The sequence below is a fragment of the Zosterops lateralis genome, assembly GCF_965231275.1.
Source record: "Zosterops lateralis genome assembly, chromosome: 3".
NCBI classification, from domain to species: Eukaryota; Metazoa; Chordata; class Aves; order Passeriformes; family Zosteropidae; genus Zosterops; species Zosterops lateralis.
Window position 1 is genome coordinate 64,283,308 of NC_139764.1, and position 27,141 is coordinate 64,310,448.

General features: G+C 38.4%; 1 protein-coding gene across 1 annotated transcript in view; it reads left to right on the forward strand.

The window, feature by feature from the left end:
* CEP85L (centrosomal protein 85L) overlaps positions 1 to 27,141 on the forward strand; it is a 126,933-nt gene that overhangs the window by 93,393 nt on the left and 6,399 nt on the right. Inside the window, exons 4-9 of the mRNA XM_083856739.1 lie at positions 10,327 to 10,448; positions 20,584 to 20,701; positions 22,771 to 22,947; positions 24,611 to 24,763; positions 25,040 to 25,194; positions 26,707 to 26,824. Coding sequence (XP_083712865.1) covers positions 10,327 to 10,448; positions 20,584 to 20,701; positions 22,771 to 22,947; positions 24,611 to 24,763; positions 25,040 to 25,194; positions 26,707 to 26,824 — 843 coding nt within the window. The remainder of the gene's footprint in view (positions 1 to 10,326; positions 10,449 to 20,583; positions 20,702 to 22,770; positions 22,948 to 24,610; positions 24,764 to 25,039; positions 25,195 to 26,706; positions 26,825 to 27,141) is intronic.

The following is a 27,141-nucleotide window of genomic DNA, read 5'->3' on the forward strand; positions in this document are numbered from 1 at the left end:
ATAAATTTTCCCACCTTCTAAATGAGCCTCCCTCAATCAACACATATTTAGTTTTCTTTAGGCAGAGATTGTCTCATTTGTGTCAGTTAAAACCACTGTTTTGCTTACAAAGTGGTTTCCACACTAGAGAATCTGCTGTTTTGGTGCTGTTTAAAGAGACAAATGGTCTTTGTTCTTATCTCAGTTTCCTCTCTGTAGAATGAGAATAACAAGTCTAGTTTCTTTTTAAGAAACTTGAAGACTTACAAGTGATAACTACTAATTGCTGGTGATGAAAGTGATATTTATTTTTTTAGTGTGAACTTCTACCCTTTATGCCTATATAAAGAAGGTGCTAGGGCTCCCCCTGAGTTTATCTTGTAAGGAAGGAAAACACCTTCACACACTGACACGGATGTTTGGATGCACCCTTACATCATACTGCTGCTTTTGCTAGAGACAAGTGTGTTTCAAGTACCCCTCATAAACTCAAGTGGAAAAGGTTCAATCTGGATTGAAGCCAAACAGTTCAAATATCCGTCACTTACTCCACACACAAATTATGTGACTACCTTCCATGGTTGTGTGGTTGCTGCTTTCACACACAGTCCAGTGTTAAATTAACAACATTTCTTCTGTTTATCAGTGATGCAGAAGTTTCAAGCTAGGATTTTCAAATGTCTGGCTTTTGAGATTCCAGGATCTGATTTTCCAGAGATGCAGAGCCTCTATAAATGCATCTGAAATTCAGAGAGTTGTGCAAGTACATGGTGTCTCCTTGTGAGTTAAAAAAAAAAAAAAAAGAAAAAGAGAAAATTTTTTTATTTTATTTATTTTTTCAAAATTCTGAGGCAAGTGACTGAAATGTCTATGCGATGATATATTATATATGTGATGCTGTACAGGGATGGTGGTAGAATCCCTGCTTGAGGCAATTTAATCTTCACAGTAGGTCCATGTGCTGTTCTGCTTGCTTTGCTGACTGAAATAGCTAGTTCCTTCTAGGAAGAATTCCTGGAGTTGAGACAGAAAACATGAATGTGCCTCTAATTTTCCCATCCATGGAAGTTTCTCAAGGTAGTCACCAATAAATGTAAATGAATACTGTACTCATGATGTGCAGTGTTCTGATGGCCAGAGATCTTCTTAATTCTGCATGAGACTGTTTTAGTAGAGAACTCAGTTTGGTCTTCCAATCCTCACTAAGGTGGCTTTACTAAATCCCCCACTTGCCACTATTTATAGAGTATCCCTGTCTTTTTTTCCTTGTTTTTTAGAATCTGTGTTTGTGGTAATAAGAGCTGGAGAATAAAAAGGTGTGTATGAGGGGATGTCTTTGTTACTATTAACAGTTTTGGTTTATGCCTAAGAGGAAGTGGAAAAGAGTGTATTATCTAATCGTTCCTTCCCCATCAGCTGTAACATGCACAGAAGTTGCATCTGCAAAACTTGAGGCACATGTATTCCAGTCATTTCACTCTATTCTTTCTACAAGTGCTCATAGAGACCAGTTCTGGATTATCCTTTTTAAATAAAATGTGCTTTCTTGAGTTTGGGGGAATACTTGAATTTGTTCTAATATAAATATTCTGAATGTTTCTGCTTTTTCTTGTTTGTTTGTTTTTGGTTTTTTGTGGTTTTTTGTAGGGTTGTTTTTTTTTTTTTGTTTGGTTTTTTTTTGTTTGTTTGGTTCTTTTAAACTTCAGTTAATTGTGCTGAGTATTACATGTGTGGCTCATGTTTCTTATAAAGTCATAAAAAGTCATGAAAAGCTGAAGCAAATGTAATGCAAGAAAGGAGAGGCTCAGTTTTCTAGTTTAGGGGCCAACACCCTTCACAGAATCTTGACAACTTCCATTTGAAAAATCAAGACCCTTAATAAAGAAATCACAGAGCATCACTTTTCCCCAGTTGTATGCTCCTGCTTCACATTAACTTCATAGTGGCTTCCTTCTCTTTCAATATATTTGCATGTTTCATTAAGAAAAATTGGTGCTCTGTGTGTAAAAGGTTTTTCTAAGTTTTCTTCTCCAATTACTGCATAAGTATGGGTTGTTGGTTTTTTCCTCTAATATTCACCCAAGTTGCACCTTCTTGTTACAGGAGGACTCCTGTTAGTTTCTATGCAAGATTGATGGCCAGCACTGCTCATCCTTGCAAAGTTTGTGCAGGCTGGCAAAAAATAGATTATTTTTTGATTGCTTTCTAGGTCACTTTTTGCATCCACTTTAGCCATGAGCAGACATAGTAAATAATCAATGAGCAACCCAGACTGGCATTCAGTAAACTGGCGTTTGTAGGTATTAGCAATGTACATTTAACTTAAGGGTTTTTATAAATGATCAGAACTTGGTTGAGGATGTCTGAGATATTTTACAAGTACTTCTATTCGTGATTGATTTTTGCCAACTATTCTTTTTTTCTAAGCTACTTCTGTCTTACATGTACAGTTCATCATTTTTTCTAGTGAATAACATGTCCTGTATTTATGCAACACATATAACAATGGTCTTTTTGAGTAACTATAGTCACTTTGCTTTTCAGGACAGAATAAGAAACAAAAAGAAACAATGAATTTAACAGTGAAACTTCAACTAAAAGCTTTTTTTTTAAAAAAAAGTTATTCTTGTGGAAGCTCCCTTTCATCTCCAGATGTTTAAAATCTTTTTTTATAGTGAAGAACATTAGAATTTCAATGCAGTGGGAAGATAAAATGAACACTTAATAAAACAAGTGCTTCTATACTTAGGAGAGACCCAGTTGTTATCAGTGGAAAATTCCAGGCACTGTTGCTTTTAACGTCATATTAAGTGGCACCTAGAAGTGTTTTGTGTTCATAACATTTGCCAGAATATAAATGGAAAGGATTTATGACAAAAATAATATTGGTGTTGCACAGAGTATGAAGGAATGTTATAACAACACAGAAAAGCAGGAGAAGTGTGGTTGTTCAGGGGAAGATAAGCAGAGGGGAGTGTATCATGATCCCGTGTGCAGCTCCGGGAGTGCTGGTTTCACCCTTCAGGAACGTAGTAGCTTAGGGGACAGAGATGAGAGTCAGGAAAGTCAGAAAGGACTGCTGAGTGGCTGCAGCCTCTTCTAGGAGACTACCCTTGTCTCTGCCTTAAAACCTGCATCCCGAGGGATCATGCAGACTTTTCAGAGTTTATCTATTGACTTCTTCGTTGTTGGAGGCTTTTGCACAGTACCATCAGGGATGCTAGAAGGAACAAAACCTTGCCAGTTAAGCAGTGACCAGAATTCCAGTTCCCTTCCCTTACAGATCCCCTGCTATATTTCTGCTTTCTTCAGAATCCCCTGCTGAATCCAGATTCTGAATACATAAACATCTTATGCATGCAGTCTCTGACACTAGACAAGGACTGTGCTGCTGGTCCTGTGTGTGCTGTCATAATTCATGGAGCCAACACAGGCAGGAGTATTTTGAAAAATAATAAAGTACAGGAGGCTTTTGGCTTTATTCTGTTATGCCATCTTCATGTGCAAGTTCCTTTTCTTGAACTGATTTCTTATGTAAACACCAGGTCTCGGCCAGTGCAATTGCGTAATAGGTTTTTTTTCAGAAGCTTAGAAAGTACTCAGTCTACACATTGATGCTTTGGAAGGGTTTGGCAGTGCCTGGAGTTGAGATAATTCAGCTTGTGGTCATGTTCATACTAATCCAGCACAAAGCTGTATCACTGCAAAATGTGTTGTCTTGTACACTGCTTTCCCACTTAAGAGTGTGTGCCAGAGCTAGATCTCACATGGCCTTGAATCTGAGAAGAGTCTGACCGAGATTCAAATAACCTTCATGTGTGTGGGATGGAGGGAAGAGTGTAGGACTGGGGCAGTCAGGAGGGAGCTGAAAGGTATGAATGTTTGAAGTGGTGAGAAGAGGCAAGAGAACAGGCCCCCCTCCCTTTGATAGCGGTGTACATTTATGCCACATTTAAGTGACCACGCGGTTGCTATCAAAACCCTGTAACTATGCCATCAGTGAAAAATCTCGGCTTGTTTCTTACTTAATTTTTTTTCCTCCATGGTGAATAGCTACCTGACCTTAGCCTTTGTTTTCTCCCATCTCTTGTCGTATCCCAGCAACCGTGTACTTGCTATGCTTTGCTCTTAATTCATTTGTAAGCTGTTGTGCAAAGGGACTGTGTCTTCTTACCTTGTTGTGATTATCAGACCTGACCTTGATGAAGCTCAGAAACCTCAGCTGCAGTATAAACAACGCTGGGGAAGAAGTAAATATACAAATAACAGTAACTTGCAGGACTGTCAAGATTTCTCCCACGCTTGTGAGAGTAAAGTCTGTGAGGTCTGAATTAAGTGTGTGGCCCTGTGTGCAATGGGAATTTCATTTGTGAAAGAAGTTTGAACAAATGTGCTAGTAAAAGTGTGATTACTAGAGGGAATGCTGCCTTTAGGAAGCATGTGAATGCTATTACTGTTTATTATTCTTCATTTTGAAAGCCTTCCACTTTCTCAAGTTTTATGATGATAATGGTGGTGGCTGTAAATAGCATTAGCAATTTAATATTTTATTGGAAAAGCTTTAAAAAGTCATACAACAGATGTAACATCCATGCAGTTCAGCTCTGGCTATATATCTTTGAGGTGACACCTTTTAAAATCAATTTTGATTCTTGAATTTTTGTCTATGAGGTTAGTGCCTGTGATTATTCTGCTCTTGACACAGTGTAGTCAGTGTAGTGTGTTACTCAGTCACATGAATGCATAATTTAACCCTAACTCAAAGGAAGTCCTGATGTGTCATCAAGTAAGGACTGGCTTGCCCTTTAATTCTGAAATATCATCCAGTGCTGATTCTAAAATCTTAAAATTTGGATCTTCTCTCAGCTGGTTGTGATATGCTTTTGCTACTTTTCTCCATCTCTTTAGTTGGTTGTATGGGTTGGTTTTTTTTAATTGTTGTTGTTCACTGTTTTTCGTTTGTTTTCTCCTGATAGTCTTATCCCAGATTGCCATATCTCAATTTTCATTCCATCAACCTTAGTTTACATGGACTGTCAACCTGGGAAACGAGGTGTTTGCTGTCTGATTTCATGTCTCTTCAGCCTTTGTTATATTTAGCTCTTTATCCTAAGCCATTCTTTATAAGCTTTTTAGCCATGAAAGTTTCTTTTTTGATTTTACTGTTCCAGTGATTTTCTGGTTCCTCACATGGAACTTCTGGTAGTATGTACTACCAGACATACTCTTGCAACTGTGTTTATGCCACAGCTGTTTAAAGTCACTGCTTTATCCTTTCCCTCACCCCACTTTTTCTGTAACTGACATCCCATATACAGCCAATCCTGACTTGCATTAAGCTGATTTTCAGGCAGTTTAAATTGTCAACTCGTGTCAAGTATATTTTCCCTGTTAGTTGCGGTCTCTCTTATATTAACTACTTTGCAGGCTGCATGTTTATATAAGGTATAGTTTGGGGTTTTCTCCCAAGCCTTATTGATTTTTATTTTGCTGTTGGCAGTGCTAATCTCTCTACAATACACCTGTGTTTCTGAGTACCTCACCCTTTGATGTTGTTTCAGTGTTGATTTTCATGATGTTTTCCACATTAAAGAAATTCCCCAAAGAACACCAGATATACCATGGGTGGAATAAAAGAGCAAGGGCATGATTAGTTGTTCTTTCCCCCATGACTGCTGGAAATTTGTGAAAACATAGGCAAAATGTGATACAGCCTAGGTGTTGCTCCCAAGAATTGTAGTGATTATATCCTGCTGAGCAGAAACACTTACCTTCCCTAAAAGGCAAAGTTGGAGCTGAGTAGAGCAGTAAGTAGGTGGTGGTGAGATGCAGATACCACAAATTAGGAATTCTTGTCTATACAGCTCAGAATCTGTTACAGTGTGGAGGATTCAGCTTTGTGGCTGTGTTTCTAGTGCATTTCTGCAAGGCACAGCCTTTCTGTATAAATCATTCCTTAAACTTAGGGCCTTATTCCATGTTTGCAGCCATCTATAGCTTTTCCTCTGTGAGAGCCACCATCCCCTGTCATGTTCCACCTGCAGAAGGATGAACCAGCTTTTGAGATCTAAATCACGGGAGCTGTTCTGAGCTGAAACACTCAGCCTGATGTTAGGAAGAAATCTGTGCAAGGAGAAAGAGATGGGTAAATAGTTTTTCCTTACCCAGGGTGGGGAGCAGTTACAGAACTCCTCAGTGAGTGCAGCTCTGCCTCTGCAGATGTAAACCTTTTCCCATCACAGGTGACTCATAGGTAGGAGGCATCTCTGTGGCAAGAGTGCATTTGGGCTTGCTGCTGCCACATCCACCTCTTCCTTCTCCCACATTATCCATCCAGTGATATCCCTGAGGCACAGCCTGAGGGGTCACCCATATTTGCTTCCTCAACTGTCAGTCAAAAAAGGAATCCTTAGCTCCTGCTAACATTGTATTGATTCTTTATCTTGGATTAGTTGTGGATGCAAGGAATTCTTTCTGTTGAGCAATGCTTGTGAAATGCAGCAAGAGAAGAATGGAAGAATGATCCCTATGGACAGGAGTTTATGATAGGGTAGGGCAGTGTAAGCAGTTGTGCAGAAGGGATCACTCACCTGGCATGATTCTTGGTGCTCTGCTAGTGTTAGTAATGTACTGTGAATTTTTAAAATTGTAGTATGGACAGACAGCACTAAATTATTTAAGCTGCAGCTTTCATGAAAAAACCCTTTCAAATCCATCGGGGTCTTTGGATTTGATTTTGGGTTTTTTTGTGGGGTTTTTGGGTTTTCTTTTGTTTTGTTTTGGGGTTTTTTTGAGATTAATTATTATATTGCCCTTTTTAGACTTCACCTTTACTTCCTGATGTAGTAAATCATTTGACATGATACAGCATGTAACACATGGAATGCTGGGCTGCTCTGTGTGCTGACACACTGATCTGCTTCAGGGAGAAACTATGGGCACGTTTGAGAAGATAATTTTAATTAGCACAATACAAAAACCCAGCCACATTTGACCTAAGTTATCTAAATGTTGTTACACTCTGTGCACAGAAAAATCATTTTTCCACTGACAATAAGCATGAAACTGTCGGTCAGCAATTTCTGTTCCAGCAGTAAGTGTTTGCATCTAGGCTAGTACAGCAAAGATTTCTTATTTTTTTTCCCCAGCAGCTGACTTTGCCTCAGCAGTGACTTGAAGGTTTGCCAAGCCTTTGTCATAAAACAAACTAGTGAGGACCTTTGGGTGTCCCTGTGCAAAGGATAGTGTTCTGACTGAACACATGTTGTCAGGACAAGGCTGATACTCTCAGAAGAGGTGCCAGGTGACAAAAATAGTTGTATTTTGTAGGACAGATAGAAAAGAATGCTGTGTCTTTCCAGATGGTATTTTGTTTTGTAGTTGTGGATGATTCAAGTTAAGGGCTTGAAGTTGTGGATGGCTTTCTAAATATGACTCCTGGAAGTGTATCTGGTCTCACTATTTGGTTTGATATCCTTAGGAGACAAGATACTCACATGTAAGTGGACTGCCTGTGTGTTACCACACAATTCAAAGCAGCTAAAAAGCTGTTTGTAGTAGTCAACACCATGTACTCATAAATGAGTGAAGTGTCTTGTTATTTTGGGAAGTGCTAAGAAGTATTTTTAGATTAGTCTTTTTTTTTAATTGGATGAAATATGATATCAGAATCAAATATTTTTGTTTCTCTGTTGATTTGTTCAGAGTGAAAAATTGAAGCACACAATTATAATACAAAGTAATATTTTATTTGTTGTTACCTATGTGTATACAGCACATATATACTCCATAGGATTAGGTATATTCCAAAGTTAAATCATCACAGTGAGTCATCTGTGGAGGTCTTTTGTTTTAGATTTAATAGAAATGCCATACTAACACACTATTGTTGACATATAATTCACAGAATATTACTCTGTTCTTAACATGGCAAAACTCATTGCATTGCTTTTCAGCAGCTACAATATTTAATTGACTTGTGTAATGACTTATTGTACTGAATTTGAAGGGGTTTTTTTCCAACTTCAATGCAGATTATTGTTTGCAGAGGTTCTAGATTGAAATAAGGGATTTGCATTGAAGAATTCTCCTAGAGAGACCACCAGTGACTTCCAAAATGTCTGCACATAACGTAGGTTCATATTTAAATTGTCTTTAATCTCTTCATTTATATAGTTCGGTCTTAAAATTTAAAATTCATCATGCTCAATAAACTGGTTTGGCTTTATAAGACCATATATTTCCTATTTATCATGTCAAATGCTTTTGAGGTTTTTTTTGGAGTAGAGAAAGGAATTCTGGCTCTGAAAAGCAGAGATCTAATCCCAGCTGCAATAAGAACTGTTTCTTTCTTCTTTTTAGACTGTAGTGTAATGGTGCTGAGGTGGATGTAGGAAAGCATTCATCAGCACTGTAGTGGGAAAAGCAAAGGAAAAAAATTCATTGCACAAAGTCCAGTGATAGTTCCTCACGTTGTCCCTTTGTACTGCATGACATGGCATGGGGTCACTAAGAGAGACTCTCACTGGAATAGGTTTGTGCTGGTGCTTCTCAATTCAGCCAGTCATATGTATAACTAATACAAAACAGTATGTGACAATCCCAAGGTATTCTGTAAGCACCAAAGATGACTTTGAAGTGATGTGATCTGGACGGAGCAACCCAGGCAAAATAAACTTTAGATCCCTTAAGCCATAAAGATTCTACGTATGTGTTACTTACAGGAAGAATCATAACTAGGTTTCTTTCCTGAGTTTTATTAGATCACTGCCCAAACAAAAAAAACCCCAAAACATTTTGTCACCAGTTTAGATTTTGTTTTTGATTGGCATGCAGTATTTAATGTGTAGAACTGTTGATGGATATTGTAGTTGGTTTTTGTTTGTTTGTTTGTTTGTTTAATCATTTGTAACTGATCTTACTATTGAAGCTATCCAGTTTGTTAAGCAAAAGAAATATTCCCTGAAGCAGATAAATTGGACCTGGGGGAATGGGGGGTGAGATGGGGGGTGTAACAGTCTTGGAAGATTTTTAGAAGTGGTAAGTCTTGACATCTTATCTGGTTTCAGGTTATAAATTAAAAGAGAATAAATGCCCAGAAATACATCAGTGGGCAAAGCTAGGGATTGAACTGAACTGGACTGATTGGGAAGAAATATTTTTTAAAGTTACAGAAGAGATTATAGTTGTGAAGAATTGGCTCCTGACTTCAGTACCTCATGGTATTGGGGTTTAAGCAATGAATTCTTTTCATTCAGTGTTAGAATTCACAGTAAAACTTTGACCAGAAACATGGAGTGCTTGACAATTGTTTAACTTACTTTAATTGTTGATCATATGTCTTGGTCTTACAGTTTGTCGTAATTTCAGATGAAATTTAAAACATTGTGGAGCTATAAAAGAAAAAAATAGCCTAAAGTCTACTTTTTAAAAAAATACCCATGTTGTAACTTTTTTTCCTTCTGCTCTTTTTCAAAAACATAGAAAGACAGCCTTGTCCAGGATGCCTCTCAGATTATAAAAAGATGAAATATTATTTCAGTGATTCAAAAAACTGTGAAAGATTAGATGATACTTCATAGCAGCTGATGCTGGGATCCCTCAGTTTGATCTCAGAAGCTCTAGTTTAAACCTTCCCTTATGTGAATTCCTGCTGCAAGTATTTGTAATAAATTTGTAATAAACGCTTGTTTGATTAAATGTCCCAATTTTTTCACTTTTCTTCCTAACCATTATGTTGTTGGTTCATATTCAGTTCAGTTGTTGCCATCAGTTTGTTGCAAGACATGAAGGCTGGCTTTTGGGAAAATTAATAGAAAGCCTGGAACCTGTTACTTGGGAAAGTTTTATTCTCTTAAAATTTAGCCAGAATTATATTCCCATATTCCATATTTTAAGTGCACACACATTAAGGGAAATTTCTCTTTCTCTGTACACCAATGTTACAGGTGGGAGTTGAATGGGGCAGTGCCAACTGTTACCTGGAGTTACCAGTGGGTCTGAAGTTACCAGGCCCTGTTGTTTGAATAGGATTGCAGCAGGATATGAACATTTTGTGGTCTTCCACTTGATGATGTAGTTAATTCTAAATGAGCTTTTCATTCCAAACTGCTTCTAGAGCTAGGAATTGTTAAGTAGGGAAATTATAGGATCAGTGACGCTGGGCTGAAGTTCATTTCCAGAAATTTGTTTATAAATCCAGTTGTTTTATACAGAGCAAATCTGAATTAAATTGAGAAACAGTCCTTAGGTTTCTGTAGGAGCAAACCAGTTTGTAAATGCCGTAATATGTAAGACATTATTTACTTTCACTGTTTTGGGGGCTAATCCTACAATTATTTTATGCAGGTTTCACCTGGAACATCTCGTTCAAGTTACCCAGCTACCAGCTATCAGGACTCCAGCAACTGGGAATCTCTAATGAAAATTAAAGAAGGGCTGCTGAGACAGAAGGAATTTGTGATTGATAGGTAAGTACCCAGCTCCTGCTGTATTCATTAGATCAGATGAAGTAAAAGCTACAGTCTAAAAGCTGGTTTTCAGGAGAGCTACTTACTCAGTAAAGTTGTTAGGTTTCAGTCCAATCACTATTTATGCACAAATATGTAGGAGCTAATCCTGCTAGGAGAGAAGACTGGCAGCTGGCCTAAAGTCTTACAGAAAGTTGGAAATGTATTTAGGAGGTTTAATGCCTCTGGAGTGGAAAAGGAACAGTGAGCCCAACAGCCACTTCTGCTGTCAGGTTCCCCTCTTAGCTTCTTACCAGGCTGCTGTTTGTATAGGACATCTTTCTGCTTGTGAGGTCTTGGAAGTGAATTGCAAGATGAAAATTGGTCAGGTGCATTGGGCTGATTTTCTTTTCCATCACAAGTACAGAAATGCAATATGTATGAAGCCAGTTGATAAAGCTTTGAGAAACTGGCCTTCATAATAATATTCAGCAGTAAAATCCTATTCAAATCCTCAGACAAATTGTTCTGATAATAAAATAAATGTTAAATCATTAAATCCAGAATTATGTCACTAAATATATCACTTCTTATTAAAATTGCTGTCAATCTGAGTGGGCCTTAATAGCAACTCACTGCTGTTAAGTTTTTAGTACCAGGAGGATTATGCTTGTGCAAGAACTGTTCATTCCTCTCTTGCAACAGAATGAGGAATTGCAGTGATTGAAGGTGTTCCTGTCCCTTAGCACTCTGGCCAGTACCTGTGGTGGCATTTCAGTGATAGGAGTTGGCCTTGGGTTCCCTGCCGTGCTGTAGGATGTTAGTGTGTGTTTATCTGCTGCTGCAGCAAAGATGGAATGCAGTTGGGAGCTGAGGCATGGGCCATCCCACTCCCAGCTCTCCTGTGGAGGTGGTGATCTCCCAAGGGGGTAAGAAGTTGAAATGGAAACATCTTTTCCTATTGTTTACATCTCCTCTCAGAGCCTTTTGATCAGCTGCTTAAAGGCCATCTAAATTACAGTGGTTTTTTTCCGGCTTGCTATGTCAGTAGTAGTGTAGTAACAAACCTGCAGCCCATCTCCTGGGGCCCAAGCTGTCAGCAGTGTTTGTGAGTACATTGCTCATGGTGGCTGGGGGGGTCTTCAGTGCCTCTGCTGAGCTTATCATCCTGTGCACTCTACATGAAGGCTTGTTATACACTGGCAGCTAAAAATGCAGTTGGTGTTGCTCTTCTCACACTGAAAGTGTTTACAGTCAAGGGAGATGTTTCTGAAGTCACTGTTTGTAACCTGGCTGCCTGCTAATGTTTCTTGATACTGTCCATGTGGAGGAAGAAAAGCTATTTCTTGATACCCAGTGATGGTGTGCTGGTTCATATTTTTGTACAAGTAATTTCTTTTGTGTGACTTACTGATATAGAATATAGTTCTTTGAGGATTTCTCACCAGTAGTCAGTTTAGATAATTTCATTCAGCTGAAAAGGCAAAATACATTTTGGAAGCTATTAAAACAGAACAGGCCACTTAGTGATGTTACATATGCAAGTAGATACTTGGTGTTAATGTTGTAATTTGTAATGATGCAGTGTAACAAAACATAACAGAACAGGCTCTTCTTTGAATATTGAATTTCCATTTGAGCAAAATATTTGCCTGAGAAGTTATTTTAAAATTAAATAGAAACATTGATGGTTTTGTATTTTTAAGATTAGTACAAATTGATGTTGCTTAGTTACAAAGTTTTTACAACAAATTGTTTAATATTTTAATTTTTTTAAAGAAGAGGTAGTGCATTCTGCTGAGATGTTAACTCAGTGTTAAGACCCAGCTGTTTGCTGCTGGCAAGTACAAGGAACAGCTGGATGAAAAGAGGCACACCAGGAACACCTCTCTCTTGCCCTTGTCCCCAGCCTCTCTTTCATCCACAGGGTCATTAGCCTTTTTTTTTGAGGTTAAACACTCTTTTGTTGGGAATTGTGCTGGTGTTGCACTTACTGAGAAACTGGAGGAGATTAACATCACATGCCTTGTTCTTCACAGCAGTGCTTAAATCTGTTGATAAGTAGGGAATGGATGCTCTGTACAGGATAGTATCTTCAGACTGTTGTACCTTGTTAAAAAAGGGAGGAAGAGCAGAAGAAGGAAAGTGAAACAGGCTGCCTGCTTCCCTTCTTTCCACACAAAGATAAAAAGGTGAAAAAATTCAGCCCTTCCAGATTAGATTATTAGATTTCTTTTTTTTTTTTTTTTTTTTGCATTGGTAATCTACCAGATAGGAATAGTTAAAAGTTTCCAATAGTTAGAAAAACAATTCAAGGAGTAATGCTTTACAGCGTGAATCATAATATTTGGATACTTTGGTGTGTTACAAGAAATGCAAGCATTTTAAAGTTTTTAAAATCTCAAACAGCCACTTGAGCCTGAGAATAGAATAAGTACCTTAATTTTGATCTGCATGCTGTGTTAAACAGCAAATTTAGTAATAGATAAATAAATTGGTGTATTTTGTGTAGTCTGTTCAGTACTTATTTAAGTAGTACACAGCATAAATAAATGCAGGTTTAAAAGTGGTTTTGGTTTGCTTTTTAAAACTACTTTAGGAGTCACTTCTAATTTAATCAGTAGAAATCTGAAATGTTTTTTAAGTCTACTCTTAAGAAAATGAGGGGAAGAGACTACTTTCAGGAAGTGAAAACATGGTGCAAGAAAGCGAGCCTGCTCTGTGTGTGCATACCAGAACTTCTTAAAGGCATGTCTCATGTTTTTTCCTGCTCTACAGGCCATGAATGAGGACTTAAGGATTTAGTCTGTAAGAGAAAATCTGCTGCTGCAACACTTACTACTATAATATCTGTCACCTACTGTATGAGATAATTGGATTGTATCATTGCCTTATTTCTCTGGCAGCTTAGTATGTAACACTGCATTATATTTAGCACCAGAGGGAGCCAGCAGTGTTTGTGTTGGTTTAGAAAATTACAGCATCGCATTTTAATTCTTCATGTTGCTTCTCTGTTCAGTACATTAACACCACTGAGATTGCAGTGTTTGGTGCAGTGCTGAATGTCTCTTGATGCTGACCTGCCACTGTAGATGTTTTTAGTGTGGTCCTGGCAGAGTTTGTGTGGCAGGGGCTGCATGTAGTAGGTACATGAATAAATGCCAAATATCTGGAATATGACACAAGCTGCTGAGAATAACACTGTGCATGCAGTGTTCTCTTGCAGACAGCATAAGAGCATTTGAACAGCTTTTTAAGGAAAGGTAGATTTGGAAGTACAATTTTAGTGAATAGCTGATATCTCTCAAAGCATAACAAGTACATTCTTAAAACAGTTACTAAATCATTAACTTTTAATCCATATCTGAATTAGAACTATATGTTTTCACTGAGACAAGAGAAGTAGATTTTTTCTTTGCCTTCTATGAAATTATCCTGACTTCAGTAGATGACATGAAAGTGTGTGTGCTCTGATAGTGCTCATTTTAATGCTAGTATAAAGCTGTAATTCTTTTCATTTCGATTGCCATGTTAAGGTCTGCACCATTAGCATATCCACTTGAGTGATGATTTGATCCCACTTTTAAGGAACCTGGAGCTTTGTACCACCCATGTGGTGAGTGCATGTGTCTATAACAGGGAGTCTTGTCTGGGGAGTGGGGCTGCAAGGAGCCTCCTCAGAGTGCTTTGCTGTGTAAATTATACTTTGCTTCCAATAAAGGTGTTAAAAAAAAAAAAGCCGTTATCTTTTTCCAATATCACAAATCACCCAGATAACTTGTGGATGAGACTTACATCTTGAGCTGGTAAACGTTTGGGCAGGTTTTCTACAGAGTAATTATTTTAGCTGTTTTAAAAGGTTACTTTGTCAGATGTGAATGCTAGTAACACTGATGCAATTAGTATTCATCTAATAACCTAAATCTTGGCAAGGATGAAAGGATGTAGGACAAGAAAGGACCTATTTAACCTGACTGCCAGGCCTTGAGGAGGTCAGTGCTGTCATTAGATGCTTCCACTATTGGTATCTGCAATACCAGGTGTTCTACAGCCTTTCTGGTCTGGGCAGTTTGGTGATTAATTAGCTCAAATGTTAGAAAATTTTTCCTAATATGACTTACTCTTCCCTCCTAGGTAATGTCTCCTAGGCATCAACTAGTTTTTATTATTCTTTGAGATCTCTCCAGCTGATAAGCCCATTTTCTCTGAAGTGTCCAAACTGGCCACTGAGGCCTCCCTCAGGCTGAGTGCTTGTCTCTCACCAGCTGTGCTTGTGTGGTGTTTACTCTTTGTGATACAACACTGGGGAGTGCTGGTCAGCTGCAGTCCCAGATACTTCTCTGTGGAACTGATGCTAAACCATCTTATATTCTGTAGATTTAAATATTTCTCAGAAAATTCTAGTATTTGGCAGAACTGCAAATTTTGCACAGGGAGGTGCAAGAGTTGCTCTGTGTTTGTCCTGTCAGGAGACGGCAGAAGTTGAAGAGCTCCCACCTGGGAGGGAGAGTGCAGTCCTCTCTCTGAGGAGACATTTGTGTCTGTGTCCCCTTTTTTCCTCACGCCCTTGATTAAGTAACCCAAGACTTTTGAGAAAGTAGAGTTGCTCTCTGTGCTTTTGCCTACCTTGCTTTAGCACTAGCTCACCTCCTGTGGGTCAGGCGAGCATTTCAAACTTTTTGCTATTCAGAAAAGTCATTGAAAAATACCACAAAGAGCCAATTCATCCAGATGAGAGATCATATCTTGACTCCTAAAGGCAGTATTCCCATCTTTCCTTCAAGGTAAGTTCTGCTGTGACTGGAAGAAAGGTTCACTTGGAACAATAGCACAAAAAAGGGAGACTTTATTTCATAGGAAATTTGAGATATTTTCTCATGAGTTTTGCTGATGTTGGAATTCTTTGGCATTATCTTCCAAATTCCGGAAAATGTATTCACATTGTTTTTAGGACTTTGTGTACTAAGGATCTCTTTCCCTATCAGTACTCTGCACGTTTGTACTTCTAATCCCAAGAGATCATGCCTCTAAAACAAAGGGATATAAAAATTTGCATCCAGCTTCTTAAGCAATAAAGCAGTGTATCTCTAGCTGCAGTATGGAATAAATTATATCTGTGGTACAGAGGGATCCATATTGTATTTTATGTTGTATCCTGATTCTGAAGAAATCTGCTCAGACATTTTCACCTAAAGCAGCAAATTCTTGTTAATTTGTGACTTTTGAAGGTAAGCATCAGTTGCCGTTTGTTTCTAAAGTAGTTACTAGTGTCCCTTCTGTAGTGGAGGAAGCTCTGTTCTAAAGTTCTTGAATTGTTTGAAGATACTAATATGTACCTCAACTTGGAGTGTGGCACATAGATTTAGGCTAATCTAAAAATTAAGAAGAAGAATTTAGAAGTTGGGGGCGTGAAGTGCTTCTTGGGCAGATGTTGTTCTCTAAAGGCTCTTTCATGTTAGAGTAAGTAAGGGATAAGATGGGCTTACAGAGAATGGATGAGCTAGTCCCAGATTCAAGAAATGTGGTTTATTTTCAAACAACTGCATATATAAGTGTCTGTATCAGTGTGAATGTGAGAAAATTATGTGAATGTCATACAAATTATGTTATGTCATACAAATATTTTTGAGACTTAAGAAGTTTGTTTATTAATCAGTTTGTTAATGCTGGTCTCTGAAGACAGTCCAGGCTTGTGCACACTGAGCTGAGTGCTGTTCTCTGATATACCACATCTTCTGTGCTGATTTGAATTTTCAAATGGGATTGTTTGAGCTAGAGGACAGAACTGCAATTGAATCAAAATAGAGACCTCCCCCTCATTCCCTTGATACTTCATTGTTATGGTTGTAACTTACTTTCTGCTCATTTCAATAGATTCAGTTGAGGTCAAGTAGCATCAGAAGTTTTCTTCTGAATTCTAGACAGCATTGTAAGTAGAGTCACAAGATGGAGGGATTGCAAATGGAAGTATCTGTGGCAGGCAGAAAGATGGATAAGGACTACTAATCTCCTTAAATGCCGAGGAAATAGTTACGCAGAATCAGTATCTTTGGTAGCCTAGTGTCTAGTGTTAGGATTTCATTAGGGGTGATATTTGGTAATTCTGGGAAAGGTGAGAGAATGGTGCAATCTGCCATGACAGGTTTGTAACTCTTCCTTCCTAACAAAATGTCATTGATCTGATTTAGTGAAAAGTGGCTGAAGCCTCGAGATTTCGTTTACAAAAGTAAAGAATGTTCAAGGCAATGGAAGAAAAGAAAGCAAATACACGTTTTTAAGACCTGGAAGTAAGCCAAAGTCATTACTTTGTGAAAATGATAGGGCTTCCTGTAATCTAGCTAGAATGTAAATAGCTAACGTGTGGGAACTGGGGCAAAAAAGCTGGTTCAGGAGACCATAGAACAGCACATAGCCACCACCTGAGTCTTGTGTTTTGAATAATCTGTTACTTCTGCTGAGCTCCCTCAGAATGTACCTGGGAGCAGCACAGAGGGTTTGATCTCAGGTTATTTATAAATTATGGCTGGAGGTTCAAAAAAGGGGGTGAAAAGTTCCCCCTTCCAGTGTATCAGTGAAATTTTAAAAAAGAAAAGATGATGAAAATATAGCAAGCAGGTTTTTTCTGAAGGAAAAAAAATACCTTTAAATCATTATACCCGAAGAAAAAAATAAGATGTCTTCAGTGCAGAATTCTTCTGTGTATCAGGCAGTATTTTCTTACCTTGAGAGGAGTTTAGATTTTGTTTTTGTCTGTTTGTTTCTGCACTGCCACCCTCAATTTCTGGAAATAATATTACACCTTGAGGGACAGCTGGAAAGATTTGTGTCTGAAGTGTTGGTGAAAACAATGTTATTAGTCTCATGTTTGTATTAATTATTTGGATAGAATATTTACAGTTTATGCATTTTTAATGCCATTTCCTTTGGAAGATCAGTTTAAATAAAGAACACTGAAATGTGCCTTCCAAAAAATGTTTTTTATTCTTGCCTTTTCTGGCTTCTTTTCATTTTTTAATTTTTATTTATCTTCTTTTTAAACAAAATTCTCAGCTCTCAGTCCCTTTGGCTGGTTGATGACTTTGGATCAGAATATTGCCTCCTGTTCTCTTCTACTTTAGTGTGAGTGTAAGGGGAAGGGATGTATCAAGACAGACACTTCAAGTAAAATAGTGGTTTTTGCATTTGGACAAAGAGGCACATGTGAAGAGTGCCATGACACTCACACAGTACATCACTAACTCTTCCTTTGCTGTCAACATAAAATGGTAACGCTCACGGTGAAAAAAAAAAAAAGGACATTGTGAAGGAAAGCAGTTTCCATGGTACCTGGTACAGTACTTTCACTGAAGCCAGATATGTGAGATGGGGTCTGGTTTCTGTGCACTGAAGGCTGGATTCCTGTCAGATTCCCCCGTGCCCTGAGCTCAGGCCACAGCCTGTGCTTGCTTGTACTTGGATGGCTTCTGGAAGCACTACAGGTTGAGGAGCTTGAACAGAAGCTTGGAGGCAGCTAAAGGCTAAAGACTGATTGTATTTGGTGGGGTTTTTTAAGGGTGCTGGGCTGATAGATTAGTAATAGGGAGGCTTCTGGGACAGTGTTGCCACTGTAATAGGCAACCTGTGTTTTTGAGAGCAAGTGAGCTTTCTAAATTCCCTTTAAATAAAGCTCAAAGTCATTGAGCTTTATTTAAAGGGAATGCAGCAAAATGTTTGTTTCTGGGTGCCATGAGGTTAATGTTGTTTTCATAGAGGCAGTTATGTAAAGAAGTGGGGTCTACACAGCCTTAAAATATTTTTAGTGTGTTTTGTTGGCAAGAATGGAGAGTTTCATGCTTTGCAGAGTGAAAAGAAGCAAACTAGTTAAAATCTGTGTTCTGTCTCATCTCGGATTAACTTGTCTCACCTTTTCTCCAATAGGGATTTGGTAGGGTGGGGAAAGGATTATGAAAGGAAATATGGTAATGTAGTTCAAACTACACTGGTAGATCAAAAATATTTTAAAACATATTCTCCAGGCTGTAATATTCAGATTCTTGAAATCCTACCTGGAAGGAAGGCACTGCTAAATTAAAATCAGCCATAAACAGAAAACTGTACAGTGCTTTCAAGGGGTATCTGACAAGTGGATAAATAATTGTAAAACACATAAATAATTTTAAAACAATTAAATTTTAATAGACCTGTCTAGGAAGCAATAAGGTGATAAAAAAAGAAAATTTGCTTCAGTTCATAGGTTTAGATAACTCATATTAAATAATTTTGTTCTCTATGACCAAGCATGCACCGAAGTCACCAAGGCTTCATATTTCCTCATATGATTATACAAAATCTTGGTCTTTTATAAGGTCTCTTACAAGTTAACAGTATATTCCTTTACCTAATCTTCCAAAATAAGTTGGAAGCTTTTTGTTTGTGACATCTTAAAGATGACAACCAGAATTGTACAGTCTTCCGGTGTCACATACTCCTTTTGTATTTGTACAAGCTTGTTCTATCTAGACATTAGAGGGAACAGGGAAGCCTTGAAATCACCTGTGCTGATGCAAAATATTTTAAGACTTGCCATGGAGTCACATAAATACATTCACTTGCTCTCTCCTTATTCATTCATGTTGCATAAGTTGTTCTAAGGTACTAACAAACGGCAACTTACATATACTGATTTTCGATTCATTGCTGTTCTTTATAGCTATAAAAATAGGGAAACAGAAAAAAACCCCATATTTTCATCATGTCTTCTTTAACACTTCTAGCTGAGAAATGTGTAACTTCTACTATATTCAATATTTTTAAAATATGATATTCCTCTTGTACCCCGAATAATATGGTTACAGTTGGCTGATGACTAGCTAGAAGAATGTGAGTAGCTAAAATGGTTCCTTCAACTGGGTTTTGGCATCCTATTAAAATTTGCAGCTGGCATCTTTTCAATTAATACGTATTTCATGTTAGTTTATAAGATTAATCATGCATATTTTGTGTACACATGCTGATGTTTCCAAGATGCTCTTCCTAAACGCAACCCTTCCAAATTTTTAAAAAAGCAACAGATTTTGATGTTTTTCTGTATACTTTGCAGGATTTGCTTTTCCAGTATGCACAGGCAAGTCTTTTGCCTTCAAGTTAATGTGTATTTGCTCTTTATCTCCTCTTAAGATTGGGTTTAGTCACCCAGGTTCAGTGTCATTGTTTCCAGAAAAGCCAGTCATGCTCCATGTTTAAAGGTGAAACTCTGAGAAAAAAAATGTCATACTTGCATGCAAATATATCCTGGGATAAAAAAGAAGGAAAAGTGAAAATTAATGGAGTGCACAAAGTTGGTTTTAAGTTTATTGAGAAGGTCTCTGTGTGTTTCTGGTGGGTGCTGACAGCTCCACTCTGGGATCAGTTTTGAGGTGCCTGTTGCTCCATGGAGAACCACTGCACACCTCGAGGGGCTGCGACTTGGGCTGGGGCAGAGACCTGGCAGGTGTTTGCCCTGCAGTCCTGCCTAGTTCAAATGCATCATTTAAACAGTGATATGATTTGTGTTATAATTAAATAATGATGCAGTGCTGATACCATTTCTGCTGTACACTGGCCAAGCAGTTGGTGCATGGTACTTGTTTTAGCACACTCTGCAGTATTTTACCCTAGGGGAAGGTACATCTTAGGTAGAGCAGTTGACTGAGAAAGCCTTAAGCAAAGGAAAAAGCAATACCTTGCAGGGAAGGTGTGCTGACTATCTTATATGATGGCTTTTTCTTCTTAAGTTCTTTCTGTTCCCCTTGATTTGTAAATCTCTTCAACTTTGGTCAGAAGTCAGCCGGTAAAGAGAGGGGCCAAGCAGGAGAAGTCCAAGTGAAATGAAGGTGCCATTTTTGTTTGGTTTTGTTCTGCTTTCTGTATGCTTTTCCCTGCTTATACTTCCAACCCTAGCAGCAAATGGCAGCAGAAGCCTCCCTCAATCCACACAAAATTGATAGATTTTTCAAATCATATTTCTACAGTTGCAGTCTGACTGCAGTGGGAAAAAGCCCACAGCTAGTATAGCATCCAGAATAGTTGAATACCATTGTTAATGTGCTCTTCATTATAAGTCTAAAGATCTCTGTTTTTCTAATCTCTGTTACATTCCTTTTTAATTTTTTTTCCAAATTATACTTGTGTATTACAGGCAAAATCAGCAAATTAACAATTTACATCAGAAGATAAGGGAGAATGAAATACGAGCTCAACATGCAAGACTGAGCCATCTTGTGAACTGCGAAGAGCCATACCTGACTAACTTACAGGTAGGATGAATGCTTTTCTTTCACCAAAGCTTTCCACTGCTTGGTAACTGGCACCTAAAAGCATGTTAACAATTTTCTGCAGGCCAAAGTGTAGAGCTTTTGTGATTATTGATGGCTGTGTAATTACATAGCTGGGAATTGTGTAGAGAAGACCTTCTAAGTGTTGTAGTTTACTTTATATTTGCAGAAATCTAAGTTTTGTTATAATCTTGTACATACTTCAAGTCTGATAAAAATGAGATAGCAATGAGGGATTGTGACACAATGAGAATTTAACAGCATGCATGGTATGGTAGTCCTCCTACAGGGAGATAGTAGGAAAAAGAGTAGTTTGATAGAAGAGTATCTGAAAATAACTAATGAGAGATTTTCTGAAGAGGAGGAGGTACTGCCCTCCTGGTTAGATGGTTAGATTATGTGGATAGAATAGATGGAAGAGATATGAGAAGGCAAACAGACTGGTGGAATACCTTTTGACAAGACACCTGAAAAGGATATGGGCTAGTACTCCTAGGGAGCACTTAGTCTGAAAGGGAATGTCTGATGGCATTTTGAGTACACTTGTTCTAAGTTTCATCTACCTAGCACAGGTATCAAGTAGCATAAGGATGATGTAGCAAAGGTTCACCAAGAAATGCAGACCAGTGTGAGGGCTGTGGCTGCTTATATCATACAAATTCCATCTCCAGGCCTTGGCATAGCTAAAAGGCAATGCAACAAGGGATTGTTAAAGGCAGTTATGCAGAGAAATAGCTTTTCTGACCCTCGTTTATTACGTTATCCTTTTCTGTCACAAACACTGCACTAGGATCTCAGCTAGGGTACTTCAGCATGACATTATTTAGGTACTTGGAATAATACAGCTGTACCTCAGGTGAGACTGTGGTTTCTGTGACAGCAGAGAAATTCAAATGGAGCTTCAGCTGAAGTTAGGTATAAAGAGACTTTTTGAGACATCTAGGAATGCCTAGGCTTTTCTTGCTTCCAGATCTTCTTTTACAAAATACTTCAAAATCTGTCCAGGTCTAGAATTTTTATTTTGGGAGGGAGAGGCAGGAGAGAAGATGCAAACAAAACACCCAGACAAACAAACAAAGGAAACGATATTGCAGAAACTGAAATTTTAGTTCACATCACTTTTTATGCTTCAAATAAAGCATGCTTGTATGGTATGCTTCAAATACAAGCAGCAAGTACATTCCTTTTCCATAAATTAAAGAAACTTGAAAGTTTATAATGTGTTTGTGTTTCTGCTTGATTTGTATTTGGGTTCCTGGTTGTGTTTTATAAAATGAATTTCTAAAAGCAAATCTAATTTAATGAATGTTTTAATCTCTTAATACTTTGCTGAAGGAATGTCACTAGTTAAAGAAATAACACAGACAGTATTTTTAAAGATAACCAATTTATGTTATTAAAAAAAATGTTGTAATTGAAACCCTAATAGGATGCATCTCTTTCATCTCACATGCAGCCAACTTCCATTTGGTGCTTTGTCTGTCTCTGGGCAGTGGAGATGGAAGTTTTGGTATACAGAACAAAAGACAGGAGACCTGCCTTCTGACTGTAGCTCTAATCTCAGGCTTGTTCCTGCACCATTCTCACCCCAGGAGTGATAGCTCGAAGCTTTGACTTGTACTGATGTTCTACTTTAGGAGTGTCTTGACATTGAACTGTCTCATACTTCATTCAGTATATTCATTGCAATTTTAAAGTGTTTTTCCTCCCAGGAGGTGGTATGATAATGCAGTGGTAGTAGATTTGTTTTGAAAATGCTTTTTATCTGCATTTATAGGGATTTATTTTGAGATCACACATCTTCCCTAAATCTGAGAAGGAAAGCAGCCACACAATGTTCTTGTGCATTTGTTATGAGTGTAAAGTTGTCCAGCTTCTTTGTCTTTTTGCTTCAGATTCCTGCTGTTGCCGTGTATTTCAGTGTTTGAAAAATCAAACCCCACCCTTCCTGACAGCTAAAAAAAAAATTCAGGGCTGTTTTCTGCTCTGGAGTTGAAGTGTACAGTGGTGTGTGTGTTCATTTGTGTGATTATTTTATTTCTTTTCATAAGCAACCACAGTATGAGAGCACACCACTGCAACCTCACATTTCAGAAAGATCAGCATCCCACCTTGAGGAGCTTGAGCGAAAGATTGCAGCATCTCAGAGCAAGGAATTGCAACTCAGTGAAATTGTGAAACAACTTTCAAACAAATCTAGTGAGGAGAAAAAGAAGATGGAGGAGAAAGTAAGTTTCTTTCCTGATCCACATTTCCTTTTGTCACTGTTGCAGCAGCATATGTTTGCTAGAAAGCAACTTGGTGTATGGGTGTCTGAGTTATTTTCAAAAGGTTACTAAACTATCTGTGATAGAAAAAGATTATTGATTTCAGATGTTGGTAATGGATAAATCTGGACTTGGAGAGAATATATCCTTGAAAGTGATAATAGATAAAATGGTAATCATGGTAACAGTTTTAATCAGGTATCAGTTAAGCTTTGGGGGGAAAAAAAGCTGCTCATTCTTGTAGCTTGTAGTGTTTATTACAATAAATAAAGTATCACTTAAAAACATATATTGTGAAAATTAAATCCTTATTTTTAGCCTGGTTTGTAAATGTGACCCTCAAGCTTTGAGATGTACTTTCCAGCCTGCATGTGTTCATTTAGCACGAGTGATTCTCTTGTAGCTTTCTTAGAATGTGCCGAGTGGACTTCAGTCTGAGACAAAGATAGCTGTGTTCTTGGAACTGCTTTGGCAAAGGCTTTCTTTGCAGGCTTAAGGAATTCCCAGGGGTAGTTTTGAATGTACTCACAGCCTTCCTTTATTGCTAGCAGGAATGTGCCATTGACCAAGGGGTTCCTAATTAATGTTTTAGGGGTACATTGTCACTGTTACCTCATCTTATTTAATTACTGGGCTTAATTTATATTATATCAGGTTCAATGGATACAAGCAATGAGACACAGTGAAATGTCAGGTGGGAATACAAAGAAGAATGCATAATTCATCTCAAAATTCTGCCTTATCATTTCCTGTGAACCCTCAGTGTGCTTTTCACTGAGGCAGGAAGGGCAGAAATTGGATACTGCTGCTTCCTCCGTTGTGAGCTTTTCCTGCCTGGATTCCTCACTGTGTAGGAACTGGCAGGCAGTGGCAGTGGTGAGGACCTGTGCAGCAGTGCTTGTGTTAGCAGCATGGTCTGTAAGTTGGACCCTGATTCTCTGCACAGTCCTGATTTGTCCATTAACACCTGTCCATTCTGTGCACTGAACAAAAAGCTCACAAGGAAAAAGAAGCCAGAGAGGGACAGTGAAAAATACTCTTTTTCCTCTGCCTTTCATTCAACTTCTTTTGATCTAGATAATAAAGCAAAAGAAGTACCAGGAATACAAACAAATGTACCATAATAAAAAAAGTCTTTTCCACGTTTAGGGAAAATTAAGGTGCCTGTAGAAAAGGTGTTTAAGAAAGCAGCTATTCTGATGTGACTGTCAGACTGCATCAACTGCGTCAGTATTTTAGCTTCCATTTTTGGTAGGTTAAGTTCTTGGTCCTCATGTTTTTGTAGTCCAGAGGAACTAAAATATATCCTGATTATTTGTTGCATATGAACATCTCAGTGGGTGAAAGAGTTAACAGTATTTTAAGTGTTGAACTGTTTGTGTTTTCAGTTCATAAGGCACATGGATTGTTCTGGGCAGAGATGGAGCAGCTGTGGTTTGCGGACACCTGGGCCTATAACTTGAAGCTGTTGGGATTAATAATTTTTGGGTTTGTTTCCTGCTCTTAGCCAACGCTTTCATGCAGCTGATAGTACAATTCTTGGAGAGTTTTCTGCCTCTGCTTCCAAAGCAGGCTTATTTTTTCTGTTATCATAAAGCATGTACTCTTTCTTTCTTTCTTCTAGCTTAAAACTAGAGACCGATATATTAATAGCCTGAAAAAGAAATGCCAGAAAGAGTCTGAGCAAAACAAAGAAAAACAAAGACGAATTGAAACCTTAGAAAAATACCTGGCTGACCTTCCAACACTGGATGATATAGAAAGGCAGACTAAACAGGTAAGGTAAAGGGGGTTTGTTTTATATTTTAAAAATATAAGTAAGCTCCCTAATATCTGTTGTCAAATCTTTTACTGTTTCAAGATTTCCTTTTTTTCACCCTTATGTTTAGGAAGTGAAGTATTTCAATCTTTTAGAAAGCACTGTATTAGGATTTGTCACAGTCAGATAAGTGGCAGGGGTGTGAAACAATGCAGCCAGTCACTGCAAAGCTGTGGTCTGACACAAGGTCTTCTGCTGGTGTGACACTGTCTGACTAATGTAACCTTGTGTTAGCTGCAAATTCTAGAAGAGGAGAACAAGCAACTTCAAGAAACCATGGCTGAGTTGGAAAAGAAGCTCGGAGAGGCCCGGTCACAGTGCAGAGAGAGAGAATTGCAGCTGGCATCTCAGAAGAAAAAAGAAAAAGAGTTGGTCACAACAGTGCAGAGGTATGAACAGCTGCTCAGGCTGTGCCCTGCAGTGGGTGTGCTGGCCCACCTGATGTCAGGACCTAATGCTATTTGCAGTCTTAATCTATTACTATGATAAGGGTTTTTACAACTTGGTTTGTGGCAATTTGTAATTAATACCATGCAGAAGAGTGTGCCTAGGGCATTCTTTGCTATCTGTATTTAAGCATATGGGACACTCCAGGCATCATAGCCTGTTGGCAGATAGGGGTTGGAACAAACTTGTGTGGCAGAGAGGCATTGTATAGAAGCTGTCAGTAGGGCTATTTAATAACTGATCTTGTCATGAGCTGTGGAAAAACTGGATATTGGCTGATGGGTATATCAGGGAAGAGTCAGAGATTTCAAGAATTTCCAGCTATTTCTTACTTTTTCATCGAGGGTGCAGGTATTTACAAGGAAATATAGCTGTAGCTAATATGTTGTCACTGAACTTGCCTAAGTATGAAAAAACAAATGAGACAGATATCCAAGAATATCCAAGTAAGACATGGAAATTTTGTTACTGTGTTCTCCTTTAGATCAGGGGACCTACTTAAACAGGTTTTTTTTATTAGAGGGAAGCAGGGGAGAATCGCTTTTTAGTGTCTGTGGATGTTCCTGCAGTTGGTTGTCCCTCCGTTGGGTAAAGGTGCATGCCACAGGAGCCTGAAAGGTTTCCATGATGAAAGGCGAGCTGGCTGGGACACCTTGCCAGCCAAATTGTTGACACATTGTTTCCATCTTACCAATGGAAGGCCTTCATGCTCTCATAATATAGAGGGGGATTATTCTGTCTTTTCTGAAAGCCTGCAAATAGTTGAGGTGACCTCTGGTTCCTAAATTAGACAGCAAGATTAGCACTAATAAAGTGTATTTCCTTTCTGAGAGAAGGTGAGCAGACAGAGGCTGTAGCTACACGTATGGGTTGAGTTGAGCAATGGAGGCTCTGAAGGCCATGCCCTTGTGTGGGAGCATTCCTGGCAGGAATGGCATTGGGCTCCCCATTACAAGTCACAGAGGGTGTGATGGATGGGCCACCAGCACTGGGCACAGCGTCTGATTCTGGACTTCACTTGGAGTTGTATATACCCCAGTGAGACAATCTGATTTAAAAGCTCCCAAAGCTGTGAAGGTTCACAGATGCCTCTGATCTGTGCTTTGCCTCCCCAGTAGCCCAGACCATCTGTGAGCACTGCAAAGTTTTGCTTTGCTCCTCTCTTCCTACACCGTACTGCTGGAGCTGTGCCTGTTGAGAGACTCAGCACAGAGTATGGCACATAAAACCTGCATTCATCTGCATGAATCTGGCTTTGTCAGTTCCATGGCAACTTGAGCAGTTTAGGCATCCTACTAAGTGAACTATATGCTCATTCATAAGGCTGGATTCTGCTAGGTACAGTTTTATAGTTCTAGTTGGGAAGATAGTGCAAATTTCTAAATTCTTCCTAGAACACACAGCCCTCTGGTTTCTATTAGCCCACTAAATGTTTCTTTCATGTTGAATGGCAGTTTACAACAGAAAGTAGAAAAATGCCTGGAAGATGGTATCCGGCTTCCTATGTTGGACACAAAACAGCTTCAGAGTGAGAATGAATGTCTCAAAGAGAAGAATGAGAAAGCCAGTAAGGTTAGTCTGCGAATAATCTGCTGGAGGCATCTTTAACCTTAAGTCCTGCACTTCTTTTTTTAAAAAATTTAGAAATAAATATATCACTAAAGAATTACATATTTGTTACTAATTCACATAACTTTTCAAGACCTGCCTGTCTCTGTTCAGAACATTGATTTTGCATGAATTTTTTGTTCCGTCAGAGTTGAATTGTCTTATCATTTGTGTTTTTAAAGATGCTATTTAGAATCTCTATGTCTACACACCTCTAGGCTGATTTTTATATAACAATCTGAAGGGATTCAAGCCTTCTAAATTGCTCAATTTCTATTCTA